Source organism: Podarcis bocagei (assembly GCF_964188305.1).
Source record: "Podarcis bocagei genome assembly, chromosome: Z".
Lineage (NCBI taxonomy): Eukaryota > Metazoa > Chordata > Lepidosauria > Squamata > Lacertidae > Podarcis > Podarcis bocagei.
Genome location: NC_138140.1, coordinates 34,561,098 through 34,583,124, shown reverse-complemented (window position 1 = coordinate 34,583,124; position 22,027 = coordinate 34,561,098). Strand labels below are relative to the sequence as shown.

At 44.6% G+C, this 22,027-nt stretch overlaps 1 protein-coding gene across 1 annotated transcript in view; it reads left to right on the top strand.

Moving 5' to 3' along the window:
• The window catches only part of MID2 (midline 2), a 204,002-nt gene that overhangs the window by 130,537 nt on the left and 51,438 nt on the right, over positions 1–22,027 (top strand). Inside the window, exon 3 of the mRNA XM_081179434.1 lies at positions 21,744–21,839. Within this exon, the coding sequence (XP_081035560.1) occupies positions 21,744–21,839 (96 nt within the window). The remainder of the gene's footprint in view (positions 1–21,743; positions 21,840–22,027) is intronic.

The window sequence follows — 22,027 nt, the reverse complement described above, 5'->3', positions numbered from 1 at the left end:
CTTTTTCCAAGCACAAATCAAAGGTGTTTCAAGATCTCATAGCATCTTGACACTTCAGAATGAAATTTCGGCTTGTGAAAATTTTCATTATGAAATATGAAAGAAGTCCCAATGCAGTCCAAGTACAGCTTAGCCAAGTACAGGATAATAAGCCCACCTTAAAGGTAAAGGTACCCCTGCCCGTTACAGGCCAGTCTTGACAGACTCTGGGGTTTGTGCGCCCATCTCACTCTATAGGCCGTGGGCCAGCGCTGTCCGGAGACACTTCCGGGTCACGTGGCCAGCGTGACAAAGCTGCATCTGGCGAGCCAGCGCAGCACACGGAACGCCGTTTACCTTCCCGCTGGTAAGCGGTACCTATTTATCTACTTGCACCCAGGGGTGCTTTCGAACTGCTAGGTTGGCAGGCGCTGGGACCGAGCAGCGGGAGCGCACCCCACCGCGGGGATTCGAACCGCCGACCTTTCGATCGGCAAGCCCTAGGCGCTGAGGCTTTTACCCACAGCGCCACCCGCGTCCCTAAGCCCACCTTATTATCCCTTATTAACCCAGTAGATTGTTTTTGTCTGTTGGAGAGTTTCCTCTGCAAGTTTCAAAGATCTCCTGCAGTAACGCAGAGCAGGGCTTTATGTGTGGCTGCCCCTGTTCTGTGGAACAGTATTGCTGTTGAGATATAACAGGCGACCACTCTCTGCACTTTCTGGAAATTGTTGAAGACAGTTTCTTTCGACAGGCTTTCCCAGCTGGATAAATAGGTATTCACCATGAGTATTTGATAGAGAGGCCTGGAGGGCAATAGAAGTGCATTAGCCATGGATTTATGTTGGACCATCCACACATCATTTGACTTTCTTAATTGTTCTGTGATTCTTCTCCAATGTTACCCCATCATTGCCTTCTGGAGGGTCACTCCTGTACTATAGCAGGGCAGAAGATAAACTGGAACATTTGTGGTATAAGAAGGGAACAGACACAAACTGATTGGAAACAGGTGCATGACCACCCCTAAACCTTTGCAGGTGCAAATAAATTTTGAAAGCACTGTCGTGTATAACTGCCCCAATACCATCATGAGCGCAAACCATTGTGAATGCACAATAAAAGCGATGTCTGGAGGGACCCTTAATCTCTGCCTGCATTTGGAGCTTTCCTCCAGTTTTGTGGTGTGTTGTTTTAATTCTGTATCCTGTAGGAGCCAGTCACGCAGAAAGGCAGCAAACTGTTGCTCAGTGTCGGGCTTTAACTGGAAAGGAAGCAGGATTATTGATGCCGTGGTTTATATCAGCATTTGGCTTTCTTCCGAGTAGCTGGGGAATCTGACTAGGGGGGGGGGAATAAGCCTGCATCAAATTGACCCCTCCATCTGTGAGACTCGGGTGGATCGATATGTCATTTTCTCTGCTGCTAATTTGGGTGGGTGGGTGGAGGGTGTGGGAGACTGCAAGGCACAACATTAAAATGAATAACGGGGCCAGAGTGGGCGGCAGGGGGGAGGAAAAGAGAGGGAAACGGTGCTCAGGAGAACTACTCAGTTTTGCTGCCACGTGAGGAGGAGATAAATCGGGTTTTGCACTTTGGGAACTGCTCCATCTGGCTTTCCCAACCCATCTGCTTTCATTGACACGGTTTGGGAGCTGTGCAGTTAATTAGCCGAATGCCCCGATAGAATGCCTAAGAAGTTGCCACTTTGGGGGGTTGGGGTTGGAAAGGAGGGTTAACACTGCTCTGCGCTTCCCAGAGCAGCAGCAGCAACAGCAGCAGCAGCAAATAAGAACAGTTGTTGACTTTATACCTGGCATTTACATAGCTTGTTTCCAAATGCTACACATACGTTATCTCAATAATCCTTCCAACAATCTTGTAAAGTAGGCTGGGGGATGCAGGAGATGAGGATCTATTTTATGAGTTATTCGTTTCCAGGGACCTATAGACTGCTTTTCACCATAGATGGTCACAGAACAGGTCATACAGCAATCTAGAAAATAATCCATGAATCAGAAGAATATGGTGTTGAAAGCAAACAAAACCCAGCGGTAAAAACATAAATTCAATAAATAAGCACAGCTTATTAGAATGCATGTCGGGGTATTGCTGTTGCACTGAGACACTGGAGAACAGGAGGTTGGGCTAGGGGGGAGCCCTGGCCTGATCCAGCCACTGGCTCTTACGTTCTTATCAAGGGTGGGGAGTATGTGGTCCTCAAGATGTTGGACTGCAGTGCCCGCCAGCCTCAGACAGCCTGGTCAGTGATCGGGGATGCTGGGAGTTGTAGTACAGCAATGTCTGAATGGCCGTGAGTTTCCTGTTCCTACTTTAGAGTCTGCTATCTCCCCACTTCCCCACCCGGACCCAATATCAAGAAGGGCATGCATTTTCTGACTTAAGCAGGATGAAGAATGGAACTGCTGTGTAGCTCTCTGGCAGAAACTGTATGGAAAGCACTAATGGGACAAAAATCCAATATGTGCTAATTAGTCAAAAGCTCAATGAGGCACCCTGTACAACATTGCCATTCTGTAGAACGCTTTGGCTTCTCACTCTTTGTCTCTCCTGTTTGCCCTGTTAAAATCAATTTCAATTCAAAGGCACTTCATTGACATGACAAGATACACAAGTGCCTCCAAAAATTATGGGGAAGTCTAATTCCCAAGATACCGCGACACCTGTGGCTACCTGCTGAGGTGCAAATTTGGTTTAAAGCAGCTACTGTTCTTCTTTAACCTGCGGTCCTAGATGCCCTTTTGAGTGGTGTTTGAGATCACAGCAAAAATAGCTGAGAAATGTTGTCCATTCCAGAGCTGATTAAAAAAATAAATAAATCACAGAATAATTCCTGCTTCATTCTGCATTCCAGTGCAGCTTCATTGTACATCTGGGTAAGCAGCCCTAAACGGGTAGCACCTTGACTGGCAAATGCCCCAGTGACATGAAGCACATACTGACAGCATCCCTTGCAATGCTTGTAAGAACATAGGAAGCTGCCTTATACTGAGTCAGACCATTGGTTCATCCAGCTCAGTTTTATGCACTGCACTGACCAGCAGTTCTCCAGGGTTTCAGGCAGGGAATCTCTTGCCCCCGTACCTGGAGGTGCTGGGGATTGAACCTGGGACCTTTTGCATGAAAAAAAGCATGTGCTGTTCCACCAAGCCACAGCCTTTGTCCTTCTACTTCACATGTGTAAACACAACTGCATTGGAGTGCAGATGGAGTTGCCTTTTCATTAAGAATTGTTTCCCATGTATAGTTGCTGCAGCAGACTTTGCCCTTGTTTGGTAGAGATTTTGGTTTCTCATTTTTCCAGTTCAGTTTGTGTTGTTCAGCACTATTTCAGCATTTCTCCTAATATGCACATTTTTTTGCAAAGTTTCCCTAATGCATTTTTAATGTTATTTTCAGTAACATGCATTTATATTGTATTGGGTTTGCAGGGGAGCAAGAATACCTGAAAATTCCTGGCTGCCGAGTTCTCCCCATAATTTCTGAAATTAGTAAAGGTGGTTGTTTGATCAACCGATTTAGCAAGGCCTAAAAAAAAAAAGTTAAGGCAGCTTCCCCAGGAGTTTGGCTTAGAGAGGTGTCATCAAAGAGCAAAGAAAGGTGATGACAGATTCATTACCCTGACAAAAGTTGAAACTTTCAGCATCAGACAATAGGGGTGTGTGGAGTTCCTCCTCCAGCTGCAATGTTAGTTAGCAAAATGCAATAGTAGAGTTGGGAGGGGTCAATTGCCAGGGTGACAGCGGGTGTGATGTCACCACAGGGAAAAACGTGCCCTTTTAAACAGAGGTTTTTGAGCAAGGGTTTTTGGGAAGAAGGGGGGAGGAGCCAGAACTCCATTCAATTCTGTCTGAGAGAGGCTGAGTAGCATAGGTGGCTTCCACTCTGGAACCAAGCCTGCTGAAGCTATGAGGGGAACAACAAGAGACGCTCTTTGGGTGTAAAGTTCTCCACTTTGTCAGACGTAAATATGTATGAATAAACCATATTTTATAAAGACACAGCTGTATCTGCCATGCCTCATTCCAAAGAAACACAAACCCTGGTTAAGTGTCAAGACTGCTGGAATCTTGCTACCACTAGGTAGAGAGTGGGGTGGTTTATAACAATCTGCACACTTTCCCCTAGGATATGCATTTTTGTACACATTACTTGGCTGGAGAAGATGCAAAATTCAGAGAAGGTGGCAGCAATTTGGTTCATGTATTGTTTCAGGAACTGCAAATTCAATAAGTTCGCCTTTAAATGCAAAGTGAATTATTTCTCCCCATACCTAATGTCAGGAAAATGGAGATAAACTGTTGGCTTTAGTAGGAGGGAGTGGGTATACCTCTCTGGTTTGGATTCTGAAATATGTAGTCACATTTTGAGGTGGCTGTCCTGGATCTGATTTCTTCTTGGTGTGTGTGTGTGTGTGTGTGTGTGTGTGTGTGTGTGTGCACTCTCTTTGCTTCCAGCATGTGCATTCAAGTGAGAAACAAACTAGGGAGAAGCTCTAAGTGGAGCAACTACTGGGGGAAAGAGCTTGTTACTGCCAAGCACTAAAGAAAAGCAATGAAAGGAGCTGGATGTTGCTCAGCAAGCACCGAGCCCATAAGCCAGGCTTACATGTACTCTGTGATTGTACCACCCAAGTACAGGAAATGATAAAGGGTACCTAATTCAAAGTCCTGAAAAACTCACTTCTCATACTAATTTCTTGTCCCTAGGATTGAAGTGGTGTGAGCTGCTTCTGGCCACATGGTCTGGGAGCACATGTTAAAATTACCTTTGTGAAATTTAGCAGGCCTTGGTCTGGTCACTTCCTGGATGAGAAACCACATAGGAACCCCCATGGATATTGTCTTGAAGTTCATGATGAGAGGCTGGAATATAGAGGCACTGTAAATGTCAGACGCCAAATGGAACCTGAGCAGGATTTTCAATGGACAGGAGGCAGAGAGCTATTTAATATCCTGCAATAAATTGACCACTCCCCATACCCCAGAATAAGCAGGGTGATGCAGTGAGAGAGAACAAATCTATCCTTGGTTTGCTGTGTCTTAATTCCACCCATGGCAGAACTTGACCTGTATTGCGTTTGCACACAGCTTGGGTTTCCTAGGTGTAACTCCCCACCCCCCAGTGCCCCCAATTTATATGTTTAAAGCACAGGGTGTAATGTGCACAGACTTGCCTCACAGCACACAAGGCATTTGGTCTCCCTCTTTTGTGCATTTAGCCTCTCCCAAAAGGGCTTTAGGAGAATGTACAAAAGCGCTCTTCCCTTTCTTTAAATTACGAGCCAGTGATATATTAGAGGCCCCTTCTTTCTGCTCCTGCAAAATGATTGGTCTTACTTACTGGAGCATCCTATGGCCATGTCATTGCATTTATTAAAGCCATATTTTTCCTCCAAGACATTCTGCTGGAAAGGCTTGGCTGACAGTCCCCTCGGAGTCCTTCTCAGCTGTAGTCCTGGCACTTCTCTTTAACCTCCATTGCTTTAGTCACCGGCAGTTTATTAATGTTGGTCCCTCCTGCTGGTCTCCCAACTCGGAAGTGTTATATGTTGGCTACAACTCTTCGTTTCCAAACCGTCTGCTGTGATGTGCTAAATGTGTGCTTAACACCCAGCAGATGAGGTGCTCCTTTATTTATAAGTGACAAAGCTTGATGCAGCTACTCATGGCGTCCCTAAGTGTCTGTAGACTGTCAGGAATCACTTTTGGTGGGAAAAACCTATTAGGATTGCTGTGCCCTCAGAGCCCCTTCCTGCCTGTCAGCTGTTCAGCGGTCAGCAGCTGAGAAGGAGAAGGCCTTTGATGCTGTGCAAAGTGTTCAAATGTAGCTCCTTCCTCTGCAATAGTGAAATGCCTCAGCAGAGACCTAGGTTCCTTGCAAATATGCAAAAATTGCCCATGCATTTTGTAATTTGATGCATGCAATTTTTGGGATACAATTGCATTTTGGAGTTTGCCTTCTTTTTGCTTCTTGCACAATTAATGCAGGAAAAGGAGAGGTTTTTTTTTTAAAGGAATAAACAAACCACATACTCCATAAAAAGCATATGAAGAAAATGGAAGGTGAAACTTGAGTGGAGATTATAATAGTTAAACATGGACCTCTATGTGCATCGGATATAATATATGTGTGTGATTGCTTGTGATTGTATGTGGGTGTGGTTCTGACCCTGCCGGCTACTGGAATGGGACTTCCTGTAGATTAATGCAGCCTGATAATGGTTCCCTACCCCTGTGTTTGAGCATTCGAGGACAAAACACTTACAGAGGTGGTTCAGACGTGAATGCCAAACCATGGTTATGTGAATGATTCTTTAAGGAACCCTAGGCTCATATGCTCTTGTAAGCCACAGTTCCGCCTCCCTTCCTGGTTTCTAAGAAAGTCGGAAAATATAGTCTAATACTGGGGTACCTCGGTTTAAGAACAGCCCTCTTTACGGACTATTAAGTTTACGAACTCCACAAAACTGCAAATAGTGTCCCGGTTTGCAAACTTTACCTCGGTCTAAGAATGGAATCTGAACGGTAGAAGGGCACTGGCAGCGGGAGGCCTCATTAGGGAAAGCGCACCTTGGTTTAAGAACGGCTTCGGTTTAAGAACAGACTTCTGGTGCAGATTAAATTCGTAAACAGAGGTACCACTGTATTTCATTAAAACTGGCCAACTGATTCGTTGCTTTCCCAGCATGCCAAAATTGGAATCTGCTATTTGTTTTGGGTTTATGTCTGAACCAGCCCATGGTGTCAGATGGCAGGAAGTGAAGTAAAGCAGATAGCTGTTAGGGACAGGGCCTTCTCAGTGATGGCACCCCAGCTTTAGAATTGCCATCCCATAGAGTTTAACTCGGTGTCAGTGCTATGTTTTTGGCACCAGGCCAAGATAATTTTATTCACCCAAACTTTTCATGTAACCTATGTTTTTATAGTCTTGGCTTCTCTGTCTATTCTTGCGTTCCCATTTTATTTCTTCCTTATGAAAAAGAACCGCTTTATTGTGTTTTGAAACTGTATTTTATTACTTTAATTTTCTTTGTGCCACCTAGAGAAAATACAGTATTGGATTGCTGTATTGTGAGTGAACATATAAATATGGTATAATAAAATAAAATAAAAATAATTCTGACAGAAACCTGGATGTTCTAACCAAACGTGCCTCAGACATAGGCGGGAAATGCAAGAGGAAGTTCACCAGCTGATATTATGGGGGATCAGCATGTTCATAAGTGAAGAGGTGGTCTTCCAAGGTATCCTGGCCCCAAACCGTTCAGGGCTATAAAGGAAACAGCAAGTTGGAGCTTGGGAACAAATTGGTCGCCAGTCCAGTGGAGCTCTTTTAAATAATATTTAGGTTCCTCTTTATTTTTAAAAACCTGAGTACAGTCTCAAGGATTTGAATATATTTTCTTATCTCTTTGCCTTCCTCAGCACTCAGAGAAGTCTTTAGCGCTATCGCTCTTGAAAGCTCCCAACCCCCAAGGCAGACTCCCGCACCCTGCCGCCCAAAATAATGAGATTTCAGAAACAGATATCAGTCTTCTTTTTACTTGCCTCTAGGTGTTACTGGAACAGTGCTTTTGAGTTTTTATATGCAATCAGGAGAACCTAGAGCCCTTTTTAAGAACTAAATGTTGATTCTCATTATTACAGTGTCTTTTCTTTTCTTTTTTGAGGAAGCACCTTGAAAGACGGCTGCGAGAATTAGAACGGCTTCGAGAATTCACATTGCAGCAAGCCTCTGGGGTGAAATGGGTCAAGTAGCATTGTCAGTCTTTAGAGTTCTGTTTATGAGATGACTGTAGCCCTACACAGGCGTTACAATCCTAGTGCAAGTAATCACAGTGGGGGTGAGAGCACTAGTTCTGCTCCTCCCCCCAATTGTTTCAAGTGCCTTCCATGAATTGGCGACAGTCTGCAGTGGGGAGTCTTCTGCCCCCGTTACACCCTTGAAAATGTCTGAAAATGTCCCGCACATGTATGGCTGCGCATTCTTTTAATGTGCACGAAACAGGAGTTGCCGGTACAACAAAAGCAATTCAAAACGGGTGGGGGGGATTAAAACTGTGAATAATGCACAATACAGTAGTACCTCAGGATGCGAACGGGATCCGTTCCGGAGCCCCATTCACACCCTGAATGGAACGTAAGACGCAAAAGCATGTCTGCATGTGCGCGGGTTGTGTTTTGCTGCTTTTGCGCATGCGCATGATGTCATTTTGAGCGTCTGTGCATGCGCAAGCGGCGAAACCTGGAAGTAATGTGCTCCGTTACTTCTGGGTTGCCGCAAAGCGTAACCTGAAAGTGCTCAACCTGAAGCACATTCAACCTGAGGTATGACTGTATATAAAATGTTTGCCCAATGACATAAATAAGGACAAGTCCTACCCCCTCCTCTAAAAGGTGAACACCACCAAGGAGGCAAAGAAAGCCATGGGGAACAAAAAGAGCTTAGCCTGATGCCTGAAGACTGACAAGGATGGTGCCAGGTTCATCTCCTTCAGGAGAACAATTATGCATACAGGGGAGGGGGCACCACCGGAAAGGCCCCTTCTTATGTTGCCACGCTTCCAACTTCCCTCATGTATGGCATATGGAGAAAGAGCCTCTGATGAAGACTGTAGAGGTCAGGCTGGTTCATATCATATGGGAAGACACAGTCCTCGAGGTATTACAATCCTGAGCTGTATAGGATTTCAAAGGTCAAAATTAGCACTTTGAATTGAACCAGATGCTAATCAGTACCGAGTGCTATCAGAACATAATTGGTGGAATATGTTCAGACCTTCTGGTCCCAGTCAACAATCTGGCCGTAGAATTCTGCGCAAGCAATTCCACTGCACTAGCAATTTCAATTAAGCAATCTCACACTGAAATTATCTCAAATGCAGATGAGCCCTGTTCTCTTTTACATCTGGTCACCCTAGATTTGTGATAGATGGTGACAGAATTCACCCTCCCCCTCCTTGTGCTTGGGCAAGGAGAATTGTACTATATGTAGAGCAGTGAGACAAACTCCCAAAGAGAGATTTGTTGTTGTTTCTGATTTTGATGAGCCTCAAACAACTTGGAGGAATCTGTTTTTCATTAAAACGGCTGTTAGCTTGCAGTGAATTGCTGTTCAGCATAAAACAGGCTGCTTTGCACTAAGCCATTCACGAGGAAAAGCAGGTCCCTTGCAAATTTTTGTGTGCTTGCCTGGGTATGTTGCTTCTTGGAGAATGCTCCCCACGAATTTTGTTTCATTAGCTGCATTAGAACATTAAAGAATATCTGTCCCTGTTTCAAAGCTGAAACTTCTGAGCTGCCAAGCTGGCGATGAGAGAGATAATTAGCAAGTGAAATGTTCAGTGTTTTTAGTCAAATTATGCACTTAATAACATTGAGTTGTAAGAAAACATGATTGCAAAGGACCGTAACCAGCTGGCTTTTTAAAAAAAAGGGGGGGGGGAGATCAATATTGGTTTGTTTAGAACAGCAGATTCAACTCAGTGAAAACAGCAAACATACTATGTACCCCTTTGCTTGCGTGGGGCATGTTTAAATAAATACACTTGGTTAAACATTGTCAAAGAGTTGGCAAAGTCTTTAAATAATTCATATTATAACAGGAACAAGGATCAGAGAGAATCCTGATAATTACACAAATGAAGTATTGTCTTCTTGACCAACCTGTCCTAATTTGATGCCCTCCAGATGTTGAACTGCAGCTCCCATTATCTCTGACCATTCACTATACTGGCTTGACCTGATGAGTCCAAAACTTATTGGCAGGTGGGGGAAACAGGATGGGAAAAGCTATTGCAGAAGGTTTCAGAGCCCAGTGTATTCCTCTCTTCTCCTGCCCCACCTCTGAAGTTTGACACAACAGTTTGCCTAGGGACATGGAGACCTCACTTCTTTCTCCAGGGTGGTGACAGGTCATGACTCATGCCTCCTGAATCTGGTGTAGACTTGACATTGGTATTTTTGGGCTGGCAGGATTTTGCTTAGAGTACCACAGTGTTCCCAACCCTACTAGCAGCCTTGGAAATGGATTGATGTCCCTGTCCCCACCCTTTCAGTTGTTAGGTGTGCACATCCTGGAAGGATCATAGGTTCATAGGAAGACACTGTATACCAGGGTATTTTGTGACTGGTGGGGTGGACGGCAGGGAGACCAGAAGTAGATGGAACCAGAGCTAATGGGAGGCACTTCCACACTGCTCACTGCATCATCATTTATTACTGTATTTTTTGCACCATAACACTCACTTTTTTCCTCCTAGAAAGTAAGGGGAAATGTCTGTGTGTGTTATGGAGGGAATGCCTACGGGTGGTGGTGGGGATCTGCTGCAGTTGTGAGGATCCATGGTTCCCCTTCCTTTCCTCCTCCGTGGCCCGTTTTGAGACAGCAAAGCGGGAGAGGAGAGGAGCCTTCTCCTCTTATACCCCTCTTCTGCATTATGAATAGCATCCTTCTCCACCCAACCCACGCGTGTTCCTTGTCCCTTGAGTGCTTTTCCTTCCCTCCCCACTTAAAACGTGGTTACAAAGCATGGATCCACATGGATCCTCAGGATTTTTGCACTGGACTACCCCAAACTCACCGTCAGATCTACAGAGCTACAGCATGAACCACAAAAATCATACACCCACTGTTTCGTTTAGAATATTTTTTTTCTTGTTTTCCTCCTCTAAAAACTATGTGCGTGTTATGGTCAGGTGCGTGTTATAGAGCGAAAAATACGGTATTTATATGCTGCCCGTCTGACTGGGTTGCGCCAGCCACTCTGAGAGGCTTCCAACAAATTAAAACATCAAGCACAGTAAAGCATCAAACATTAAAAACTTCCCTATACAGTGGTATCTCAGGTTACATACGCTTCAGGTTACAGACTCCGCTAACCCAGAAATAGTACCTCGGGTTAAGAACTTTGCTTCAGGATGAGAACAGAAATCATGCTCTGGCGGCGCAGCGGCAGCGGGAGGCCCCATTAGCTAAAGTGGTGCTTCAGGTTAAGAACAGTTTCAGGTTAAGAACGGACCTCCGGAATGAATTAGGTACTTAACCCGAGGTACCACTGTACAGGGCTGCCTTCAATGTCTTCTTAAAAGTCATATAGTTATTTATTTCATTGACATATGATGGGAGGGCATTATATCACATTCTTTTCTGCAAACAGTCCTGGGGCGAGGGCTGGGGATAGAATGGTTTGTTGCACAAGAGCACCAAATCCACTTTAATTGTGCAACCTGAATTGGCTGGTATACGACCGAATACAGCAGGCATAGGCAAACTCAGCCCTCCAGATGTTTTGGGACTACAACTCCCATCATCCCTAGCTAACAGGACCAGTGGTCAGGAATGATGGGAGTTGTAGCCCCAAAACATCTGGAGGGCTGAGTTTGCCTATGCCTGGAATAGAACCTGCAAAACAGCAACTTTCTGGACCAGTCCTGGATTTGTCTATCTCAGTCCTGTAAGCTCAGACTGACAGTGGCTCTCCAGTAGATGCAGATCTTTTTCATTGCCTTATTCTTTCATAATCAGAGGTTATAAAACCCCAGGATTCAACCTGGGACCTTCTTTATGCATAGCATGTGATCCGTCGCCAAGACCCCTAATTATAGAGGCAGGAGAGCAGGCTTATAGCTCTCCTACTTAATATAGCTGGAGATGCCAGGAATTGAAGCTACAGTCTACCTTACTTTATGGAGTCTCCTTGATAGGAGGCTGGGAGGCATGACCGAAGAGCCTCCATTCTATACAAACTTGAGTATATTAAAATAAAAAACCTCCACAGGGAAATCCTCCTTTGTCTCTGGACGATGCAATATTAATGAGAGATCGTTTTCATGACACATGGCACAACAGGTTGCCAGTGGTTTCTTATAAAATGTATTTCTCTCTCTCTCTCTCTCTCTGAGTGGAATGTGTATTTTTTAAAAAATGGAAATGTAATGTCACTTTAATTATTGATAGCTAGAAATACACGTCCACTGTGTGTCCGCAGATAGTTTAAATTGTTTCAAATGGGCTGTTCCCATGCTAGTCTGGGCTGCATTTTTGCTTCATTAATACTGCATAAAGGAGCACTCCATGGGAAAGATGGCAGCCGACCAGTGGTTCGCACAAAAGGCGCTAGAGAGAAGCGAGCCTGGAATCTGCCTTCCATCTCCTGAAGGTGGATCGCCCTGGACCTTTTATTGACAACAGATTGCTTGGTGCTTTCCCCCCAGAGTTTATTATCATGCTTACCATTTGGTTTCTCTTGGTTTCTCGCTTTTCCCCGTCCTAAGTTCAGTTCTCCCCATTTCCACACCAATTTGCAGACTGATTTTTAAATACCCCTCATGAAAATTTATCTGTATGTTAATATGAAATTCTCCTAATGCGCACATTTTTGTATGCAGTTTTCCCTAATACAGATGTTTTTGCCAAGCAGCCCCATCCCCCAATATAATGTATTTTTGTATAGCATGTTTGCTAATACATGCCTCTTTGTGCATACCAGACCATGGTATGTGTATGTTTATGCATACCACTTGGCTGTAGAACTGCATGAGAAAACCACAAAGTGCATATTTCATATGACGGCTGTGTTTTCTTTTGTGTATTGTTTCAGGAAGTGCAAATTAGGTTGGTTTGCCTTTGAACGTGAACTGAATATATATTCCCCCCCCCCTTACCTGAGACTGACTCTTTATTCTGATTAGTCACTCAGGATGGAAGGCTGGAATAAAACAGCGCAAGACTTACTTAGTTTTTTCTGCTTAAGCCACTTTGAGCCAGGAGGGGTATGAGTCACAAGCATCTCATACCCCCAGGCTCCCTTTTTGTGGAGAAATGCAATTGTCATGGTTTGTAGGTGTGTGTATGTGTGTGTGTCAGAGAAAGGGGGGAAAGAGAGAGAGACAGAAAGTTGGAGTGTATGCCTTTTGAAAGGATATGTGATAGGCATCTTCAAATACAGTAGTACCTCTGGTTGCAAATGGGATCCATTCCAGAGGCCTGTTTGCAACCTAAAAGAACACAACACGCGCCTGCGCACGCGCGGGTTGTGATTCTTTGCGTCTGCGCATGTGCAGGCGGCGAAACCCGGAAGTAATCTTTTCCAGTACTTTTGGGTTGCCGCGGGACGCAACATGGAAACGTGCAACCTGAAGCAAACGTAACATGAGGTATGACTGTACATAAAGGACTGTCGTATGGAAGATGAAGCAAGCTTGTTTACTCCTGCTTGGGGGGGGGGGGTAAGACCCAAACCAATGACTTCAAAATACAATAAAGGAGATTCCAACTAAACCTCAGGAGGAACTTTCTGATGGTAAGAGCTGTTTGACAGTGGACTGTTTGACACCTCAGAAGATGGTGGCCTCCCCTTCACTGGAGGAGAATCATATGATTCTATGATCCCCAGTGTGTCTGTGTGTAGTTATTAATTCTTTATTTGGTGCCATCAGTCAGCATGGTGCTTACAGCGTTCAAGAGGGCATGCTCCCTGTCCCGAAGAGCGTATAGTTTCAAATTCAGTACAAGGGACATAACAGAGGAATGGAGGTGGAGGCAAGGGCAAACAATGAAGCTTGTTTCAGTTGCATGTGCTTAGACCAGGGGTGGGCAACCTAAGGCCCATGGGCCACAAGCGGCCCATGGGGTTTTTTTAACTGGCCCATGGACCCCCGCCACCTGCTCGGGGACCCCCGCTGTCCACTCAGTCGGCTTCTGTGCACTGCGCTAAACCGGTGCGGAACAGAACGGGAACTGCCTTCCGTGATGCTGGCCGGCTTCCCATTGGCTGCAGGAGCTTCCTGCAGCCTATGGGAAGCTGCGCATGCCTCCTCCGCACCGGAACGAGTGTCGAAAATAGCGTTTGCGCATGCGTGTGTGCACGCACACTCTGGCCCGCCGCGGTATCTGCGGGACCGTGTACCGGCTCCAGCCACAAAAACTTTGCCGACCTCTGGCTTAGACTTAGAGTTATAGTAAGGCATGAGATCTAAGAGGGCTAAGAAAATGCCATTTGACAGAGCGAGAGACCTTCGATGAATGGAAGGTGGTGAAGTTTCAAGAGTGAAGATATAAAAGCAGGGAGGGATACATAAAAGAAGAGAAATAAGTGTGATGAAAGCCATGTAGGGCCTTGAGTTGTTATGGAGACAAGGTTTGTGAGAAAGGCCAAGTAACGTGTAATCTGTTCCAATTAATTTTTTTAGGACTTTATGCTCTAACTATAAAATCTTAAATTTGGACTGGTAATGTGTAGGAAGCCAGTGCAATCCCCAGATTGTTGGTGGCAAGGGAGAAAATAGGTAAAAGGAGAATTCCTGGATGCCTAGATCCAAGCTTGGGGCAAGTACTTTTTGGTGAGATTTAAAATAACAAAATACGCAGCAAAATGAAGCTTGGAAATATAGGCTGTTAGACTTAGAATGGCCCATTCTAAGTTCCTTCCAAAGTCCCCCTCTTCCCTTTGCACAGAAAAAGAAACCCCACACACATTTAGTAAGTTAAAAATGATATACTTACAAACTCTCCTATGTGCATTTCAGAAGAAGTTTCATAGGCAATAAGTCTTGGCTAAGTTACAAACTGGTGAAAGTTCCTAAATTATTGGTATTGGAACTCAATAGTGGCTTGTTAGAGCCATGTGGTCTGAGCTTGAAGCAACCAGCTCAGATAACCAGCTCAGATCTGTTTACACAGAGCATTTCTCAGCCAGTGCTTTTTTTCAGGGAGTACTCAAGGGTATGCAGTACCAGCACCTCTTGTTGTTGTTGTTGTTGTTGTTGTTGTTGTTGTTGTTGTTGTTGTTGTTGTTAAAAAGTGTGGCACTTACTGTAACAACTTCATGGCGAGTACCAGCACCTATTTTTCTAGGGGGGAAATAATTGACTGAGGGTGAACAAAGGCCATGATTATCTTCCTCCCAAAGTGAAGGGGAGTGACCTAGTCAAGCCGTGAAAGGTATTAATCCCATTGTGTGTTAAATCAGATTTAAGCCTGTTGGTTATGTGAGACTGGTTATCCCACAGACATTATGTACAAAAGGTGTGCTGCTGCATTCTGCAGTAGTTGCAGCTTTCAGACAAAACATAGTGCAATAATCCAGTCACATGGCTACTAATGCATGGGCCAATGTAGTTAAGCAAAGCTAGATAAAAAATCAGAGTTGTACCCAATCCCAAGTCGTACTCAGAGTAGATCTACTGAAATTAATGGACATAATTGACTTAGGTCCAGTCATTTCATTGGATCAACTCTAAGCAAAGCTTATTCAGGCTCACATTATCAAAAAATGATTGCTTTTGTTTTTAAAACAACTTTATTTGGACTTCATAAAACACAGGTGCAACATAAGAAAATCTTGATTTCTATTTGCACCTGCTTGAATCTTAGCTTTCCTGTAATTAATGAAAAGTCACTAGTTTACAAAGAAGAAAAATATTATACGTTTAGTCGGGTGGGCAGGCTTGTTACTTGAAGAGCTCCGAAATAAGAAATACTTCGTGTCAATGAAAGAAAATGATGCATTACTTGTTTCAGAACTTTAACATCACTTCGTTAGAAAATGCAGTTCTAGTAACATATTAAATTAAAGTTGCTTTTTGCAGATATGATTCATCTCAGAAATAAAGAAGCTTCATAAATAAGGAAGCCATTCCTTGAAATAAGGAACCAGGTTGGAAAAGCCCAGATGTGGGGATCTGAGTAATTACACCCACCCACTCACCAGCTAATTAGATTGAAGGATAGCAAGGCCATATATTAGAATTGGGTGGTGACAAGTTCCTACAAAACAGGTGGTGTGAGGCAAAATTGGGGGGGGGGGTGCCCCTGCTTTTCACACTGAAATAGTCTCCCCTGATATTTTTTCTCTTTTTTGGGGGGGGGACGGAAATGTCTGTAGGGAATCAGGGTTCAGCACCTCCTCCTGTCCATTATTTCTTGCTTTAAATGGTTCCCTTGCATTCTCCATGTTGGTGTGACTCACATTCTACTGCACAGTTATATGTAGTTTGTTTTGGGGGGAGCCCACACCAGTGTACATTCAGTAAACTGATTTCAAAAAGATGGTGCAGGTAGCAAAGTGTTCACCTGTGTCAAACGCAAGCTTTAGAACATGGGTAGTCAAACTAAGGCCCGGGGACCGAATCCGTCCCAATCGCCTTCTAAATCCAGCCTGCGGGCGGTTTGGGAATCAGCATGGTTTTACATGCATAGAATGTGTGCTTTTATTTAAAATGCATCTCTGGGTTATTTGTGGGGCATAGGAATTCATTCATATATATTTTTCGAAATATAGTCTGCCCCCCCCCAAAGTCTGAGGGACAGTGGACCGGCCCCCTGCTGAAAACGTTTGCTGACCTCTGCTTTAGAACAAGCAAGCAAACAGACCACCTCTACCAAATGTTAACAGTATATGAATTGGTGCCAAAAACCCAAACCGGAACATTTGTGGTACGAAAAGTTGCAAGATTTCAGCAGGAAGTAGCACTAAGTGCACTGATAGGAATTAAAGCCGTATGACCGCCCCAATTTTTTTGCAGACGCAAACAGTATCAAACGTGGGTTCACGTCTAACTACCTCAATACCATCATGAGCACAAATCATCACGAATGCACAACAAATGGAGGGGCCCTGTGAATATTTTATTTATGGGTGTCCCCCTAAAAGTAGGCTGATATTCATGTTTTTCATGGAAACATGAGTAAAGAATGGTCTGACTAGGAAGGAAGACATCGGCAACAAGCCATATTGCTTGTTTGTACTTGAGTAAATGCAGGGCTCTGTTTCCCTTGAATGACCACCACTTGCATACGTCTGTTTTACCCCCTCAGTTGCTGGTCTGAATCTGTCCCAGAGTTGCTCCTTACTGGAGACACAGCTCTATACTGAAAGTGGAAGGACATCAGGGAAGACAAGGAACCCAGAATGCACAGCTCTCGTTGTCTCTACATGCCTGGCTTACTTGGACAGTGAGCTGCAGAAGGGAGTCAAATGTCATCTTCCTTTTGCTTCTTCCAGTGTTTAAATAACACTGAAATGTTTTTTTGTTATTCAAGTACAGTTTGTGTCAGGGAGAGTTGGTTCCAGCCTTCCCTATCTTTTCTGACAGCAGTCATCTTATTGGCCCATGTTTTGGCTATTGGAGCCGTCCTCAACTGGACATGCTTTACGTAAGAACCTAAGAACCCTGCCTGATGAGGCCAAAGACCCATCTAAGTACAGCATCCTTGTTACCTTAGTGGTCAAATAGATGTCTTTGGGACACCCACAGACAAGACCTGGGTGCAGTTGTGATTCCCAACAGCTGGCATTCAGGAGCACACTTTGCCACACTTCAGCACCCCATAGAAACTATGCTTGGGGGTTCTTTGTACAGGCCAAATGCACACATGTCTGTCTCCCAGTTAAGAATGTCAGATGAGTCCTTCTAGATCTAGTCCAGCTTCGTGTTCTCATGGTGTCCAAACACCTACGGGAAGCGCACAAGCAGAACTTGAATTCAATAGCACTCTTCCTACTTATGACACCCAGCACCACCTGAAGGGATAAAAGCTTTTTCTTTTTAACGAAGGAGCTTTGTGGAATGTGGTATTAGAGCAGCAAGCAAATGCACAAACCTTTTCAGGGGAACTTTCGGTCTGGCTATCCTTATCCAACCTTCCGTGTTCCAGTGTGTGTGTGTACCTTCATTCCCATCTGTTGATGCTGTTAGGTTGATATAAAGGAAGTGCTGGATGGAACGGAAGACGAAGGATAGGGAGAATATGTAACACGCTGATTTCTCTAGACACCCACCCCTTGATGATTCCATTTTGGAGCTTTCATGTAGGCTGCTTTGGTCTTCCTCACCAGTCAGAGCTGAAATGACCCTGCTTTAGCCAGTCAGTCATTCTGCTCTTTCTTTTCTGCCCTTTCAAAAATAATCTGTGATAGATTATTTAGGTTCTTGGGTGGTTCTGCATGTCTCATCTTCACACCCTGCTTTGTTTTATAGTTTGTCGGCATGTTGTATCTACCCAGACCCAAATGCTTTGTTAGATTGACAATGCTTTCAGTAGTAACATCTCTTGAGCTAAAAGCAAAATTAATTTGGGGTGTATGTGTCATCATCACCCCAACAACTGACCGGGCTGTCTGGAGCTGATGGGTCAGTGTTGCAGTTTAGCACTATCTACCTAGAGGGCTCCAAGATGGCTATCCCCGTTGTAATGAATATGAACAAGACGGCAGATCCATGTGATGCTGGCAGGCGTCAGGGAATCCGATCCCACCCACGATAGGCTGCCAGGAATAGATAGACAAGGTCTTTTATTCAATATTCACAGAGAGAGGCTTAGAAATGCAGCCTTGGAATAATGACGATGCTCCGAGTAATCACCACCACCCCTTCTCTTCTCAATCGTCAACAGCACCACCCACCTTACCGTGGCCACTTAGGGACATTTGTCTCCAAGCCCTTTGCTCTCCTACTTTTATTGCTCACTGGGTTCTGGGAGAAGGGGGGGGGGTCTGGAATGCTTTCTAGTGATAACATGTCAGCCTGCTGCTCCGGCTCTGCCTCCCCCTCCTCCTCTCCCATCTTTGCCCCTCATCTACCTCTGAGCTATGACCTCCTGCAAACCACTGTTGTAAAACTATACTGTCTTCATCTTCTCTGGAAGGCTCAGGCTGCGGAGGCAGTCTTCACCATTCCTCCTCTGCCCAGCCCCTGACAGATGCTGGATTTCTTGCAGTCATGGCAATTGAAGCTGGCTTTTAAATATTTTATCAATGTTAACTCAATATGTGAATGAATAAAAGTTGTAGTATATTGAGGACCATCTGGAGATACCTTCCTTCCTTCCTTCCTTCCTTCCTTCCTTCCTTCCTTCCTTCCTTCCTTCCTTTCTTTCTTTCTTTCTTTCTTTCTTTCTTTCTTTCTTTCTTTCTTTCTTTCTTTCTGTTCTTCTCTACTTTTCTTCTGCCCTTCCATCTTTCTTCTTCTTTTCCACACTTTAAATTAACTCTTGTTGTGTTTATGGAGATAGATGTGTGTGCCTAAATGTATGAAAGGTTCAAAGTATCTTAACAGGGAGGAGCTTCTTTATGGAAGAAGATCAGAGCTGTAAAAGATGGATAGAAAAACCTTGCATGTTTTCTGCTGATTGATGTGTTTGCATTACAATTAATAATCTCAGAAATAAAAAAGGAGGAAGCTTGCTGGTTCATTGTAGTGTGAAGTTTCCTAGGTAATACTCTGCTTTATCAGATTGGTGATGTTGATTTGTGAAGGTTGATGGGTTATGCCTTTGTGGAAGAAAAGAAAACAATTTAACAAGGCGGAAACCAAAAGCTGTGTTGCCTTGGCGCAGAATTTATTTTCTTTTTAGCACACTGTGTATACATCCCTGACTGGAGATAACAGGAATGCAAAGACCACATTCTGGTAGCTGGGGGGTAGACAGGAATAAAATGCATAATCTGAATATTTACTGGTGCAACAAAGCATGAATGCTAAGCAATTTCTGCAGCAACAAATGGGAGGCAATTATATTTTACAGCACTAGAACCACACAAAACCCCTTATTTAAACATAGGAATCACAGCCAGGTTTGCTAACAAACTCAAAAGTTCTTGTGTCTTAAGTGGCTTCCAACATTTTTGATGGTAACACAGGAGAAGGGAGGTGCCTAAAAACCTGAAATCTGTTTCTTTCCCCCATCCTCAAGTTTGATATGTTTCCTTTCTTTTACATGTAAATAGAACATTTTCTGTGGAAAGAGTTAAAGAACTGGGGAGGGGGGTGTTGATTTCCCCCCCACCCCATGTCACTGTTTTTATTTAACACAAGTAAAAGCACACTCCTCATCCCCACCCGCTCCAGAGTGATGGTGAGAGGCTGGGGCCTACATGCCTCCACCCATTTACATGTGGAATTTCCGCACCTAAAGAAGGCTTAGTTTGGCCTTTGTACATACTATGCACCCCCCCTCCCAAGAATCCTGGGAACTGTAGTTTGTTAAAGATCCTGGAAATTGCAGCTCTATTAGGGCTAAACTACAGTTCCCAGAGGATGTGGGTGGTGCTGTGGTCTAAACCACAGAGACTAGGGCTTGCCAATTGGAAGGTTGGCGGTTCGAATCCCCGTGATGGGGTGAGCTCCTGTTGCTCGGTCCCTGGTCCTGCCAACCTAGCAGTTTGAAAGCATACCAGTGCAAGTAGATAAATAGGTACCACTCCAGCGGGAAGGTAAACAGTGTTTCTGTGCACTGCTCTGGTTCGCCAGAAGGGCTTAATCATGCTGGCCACATGACCCGGAAGCTGTATGCCGGCTCCCTCGACCTATAGAGCGAGATGAGCGCGCAACCCCAGAGTCGTCCGCGACTGAACCTAACAGTTAGGGGTGCCTTTACCTTTACAGTTCCCAGGATTTGGGGGGGGGTATGCTATAACTGCACTTTCACTGAATGGTGTGTTTGCAGCCTTGGACTGAGTTCAAAAACTAGATTTGCCTTTTATCTCCCTTGGGTCCCTCTGATTCCTGTGGCTTCCTGACTCACAGGCATCAAAGCAGGGCTGACTCTAAATTTTGAGGGAGCTCTCAGTAAACTGCCCTCTGTTAATCTCCTTTAACTCTGCGTACATTGCGGCTCAGAAGTGGCAGGCAGCGAAAGGACGCCAATGGAGCAGACATGACATAGCATCAAGGGGATTGTGGAGAAGCTTAACTGGCAACTCCCAGAACCTATTGAGGAGAAACCTTGTCTGGGGCATTGTGGGAAATGAAAATGACCACTCCTAAACTCAGCTGCCTGGTGTGTGTTGTGGGGGAGGAAGGCTGAAATGGGGACCCAAGGCAGGTATCAGTGTTGGGCCTTGCCAGGTTGTGGGGTACTCCTTCCTGTTTCTTGGCCCCATGTGGGGGACCTGTGGCCCTCCTGATGTTGCTGAAATACAACTGGTCTATGCTTGGAATTGTAGGAAAACAACTTTTGGAGGGCCAAAGGCTCCCTATTTCTGCTCTTTGTTCTTTTGTGAAGTCTTAAAAAAAAGAAAAAAGTTCAGACCACCTTTCTCATTTGCTTGTCCTTCCCTCTTTCCCTCAATCTTACCAATTAAGCATATCTCAGATCCATTTATTATTACGTTGTATTTTTACACCATTTAATGTCAGCACATCTTTTGATCCAGGGAGAATCTGAAATCTATAGGTCAGAAGGGGGCTAATCAGGGTTGAAAAGAACCTCCGCTGAGACTAACCATCAGAATAGACAGTGGGGGGCTACGTGGTTCCGTCATCTTGACTACTTCTTTTTTGTAAGGAGTTCTTAAATTTTTCTCAAAGCTTTGTCTACTCTGTTTCCCTTCCTCGCTTCTGACATCCCTGTCCTCTTCCTGGACCATTTTTACATGGCTTCCTAGCACTCAGCCCACAGTTCATATGACATTGTGTAGGTTTTTGTTTCCCTCCTTTGCCAACTGACCCCTCACTTCCTTCCAGAACTGAAATTGTTTAATGCTCTGCAACCTTTACTCTCATAAGTTAGCACATCCAAAGAATATTCCATGACAGCAGCTCAGCCAATAGCAGGAGAAAGTGGAGCTTTAAGAAGACATGCATATTTTTGTTGTATATAACTGCCCATATTTCGCTGCCCTGTATTTGAGTCTCCAGGGCCCATTGTTTCATTGATCTTGTTGCTTGTGGCTTATTGATGTTTATTCTTTGTTCTGCCCCCCCCTTTTGTCTCCCCTCTCCTTTCTGTGCCTGCAGCAAACACTGGAGATGAACCTCACCAACCTCGTTAAACGCAATAGCGAACTAGAAAATCAGATGGCCAAACTGATACAGATCTGCCAGCAGGTGGAGGTATGTGTTGGTTGCAAATTTTTCGATGGTGAGGGCATGTTGGTGTGTCTTGTATGTGTGTTGGGGATCAGGTGGGAGAGCAGTTGCTGGGGGGTGGGGGTAGGAATAAAACTACACTGTAGACCACTCACCAGACTTTCTGCAGTGTGATGCAAGAGTATGCAGCGGCACCCTTCCAAGCTGGTTCC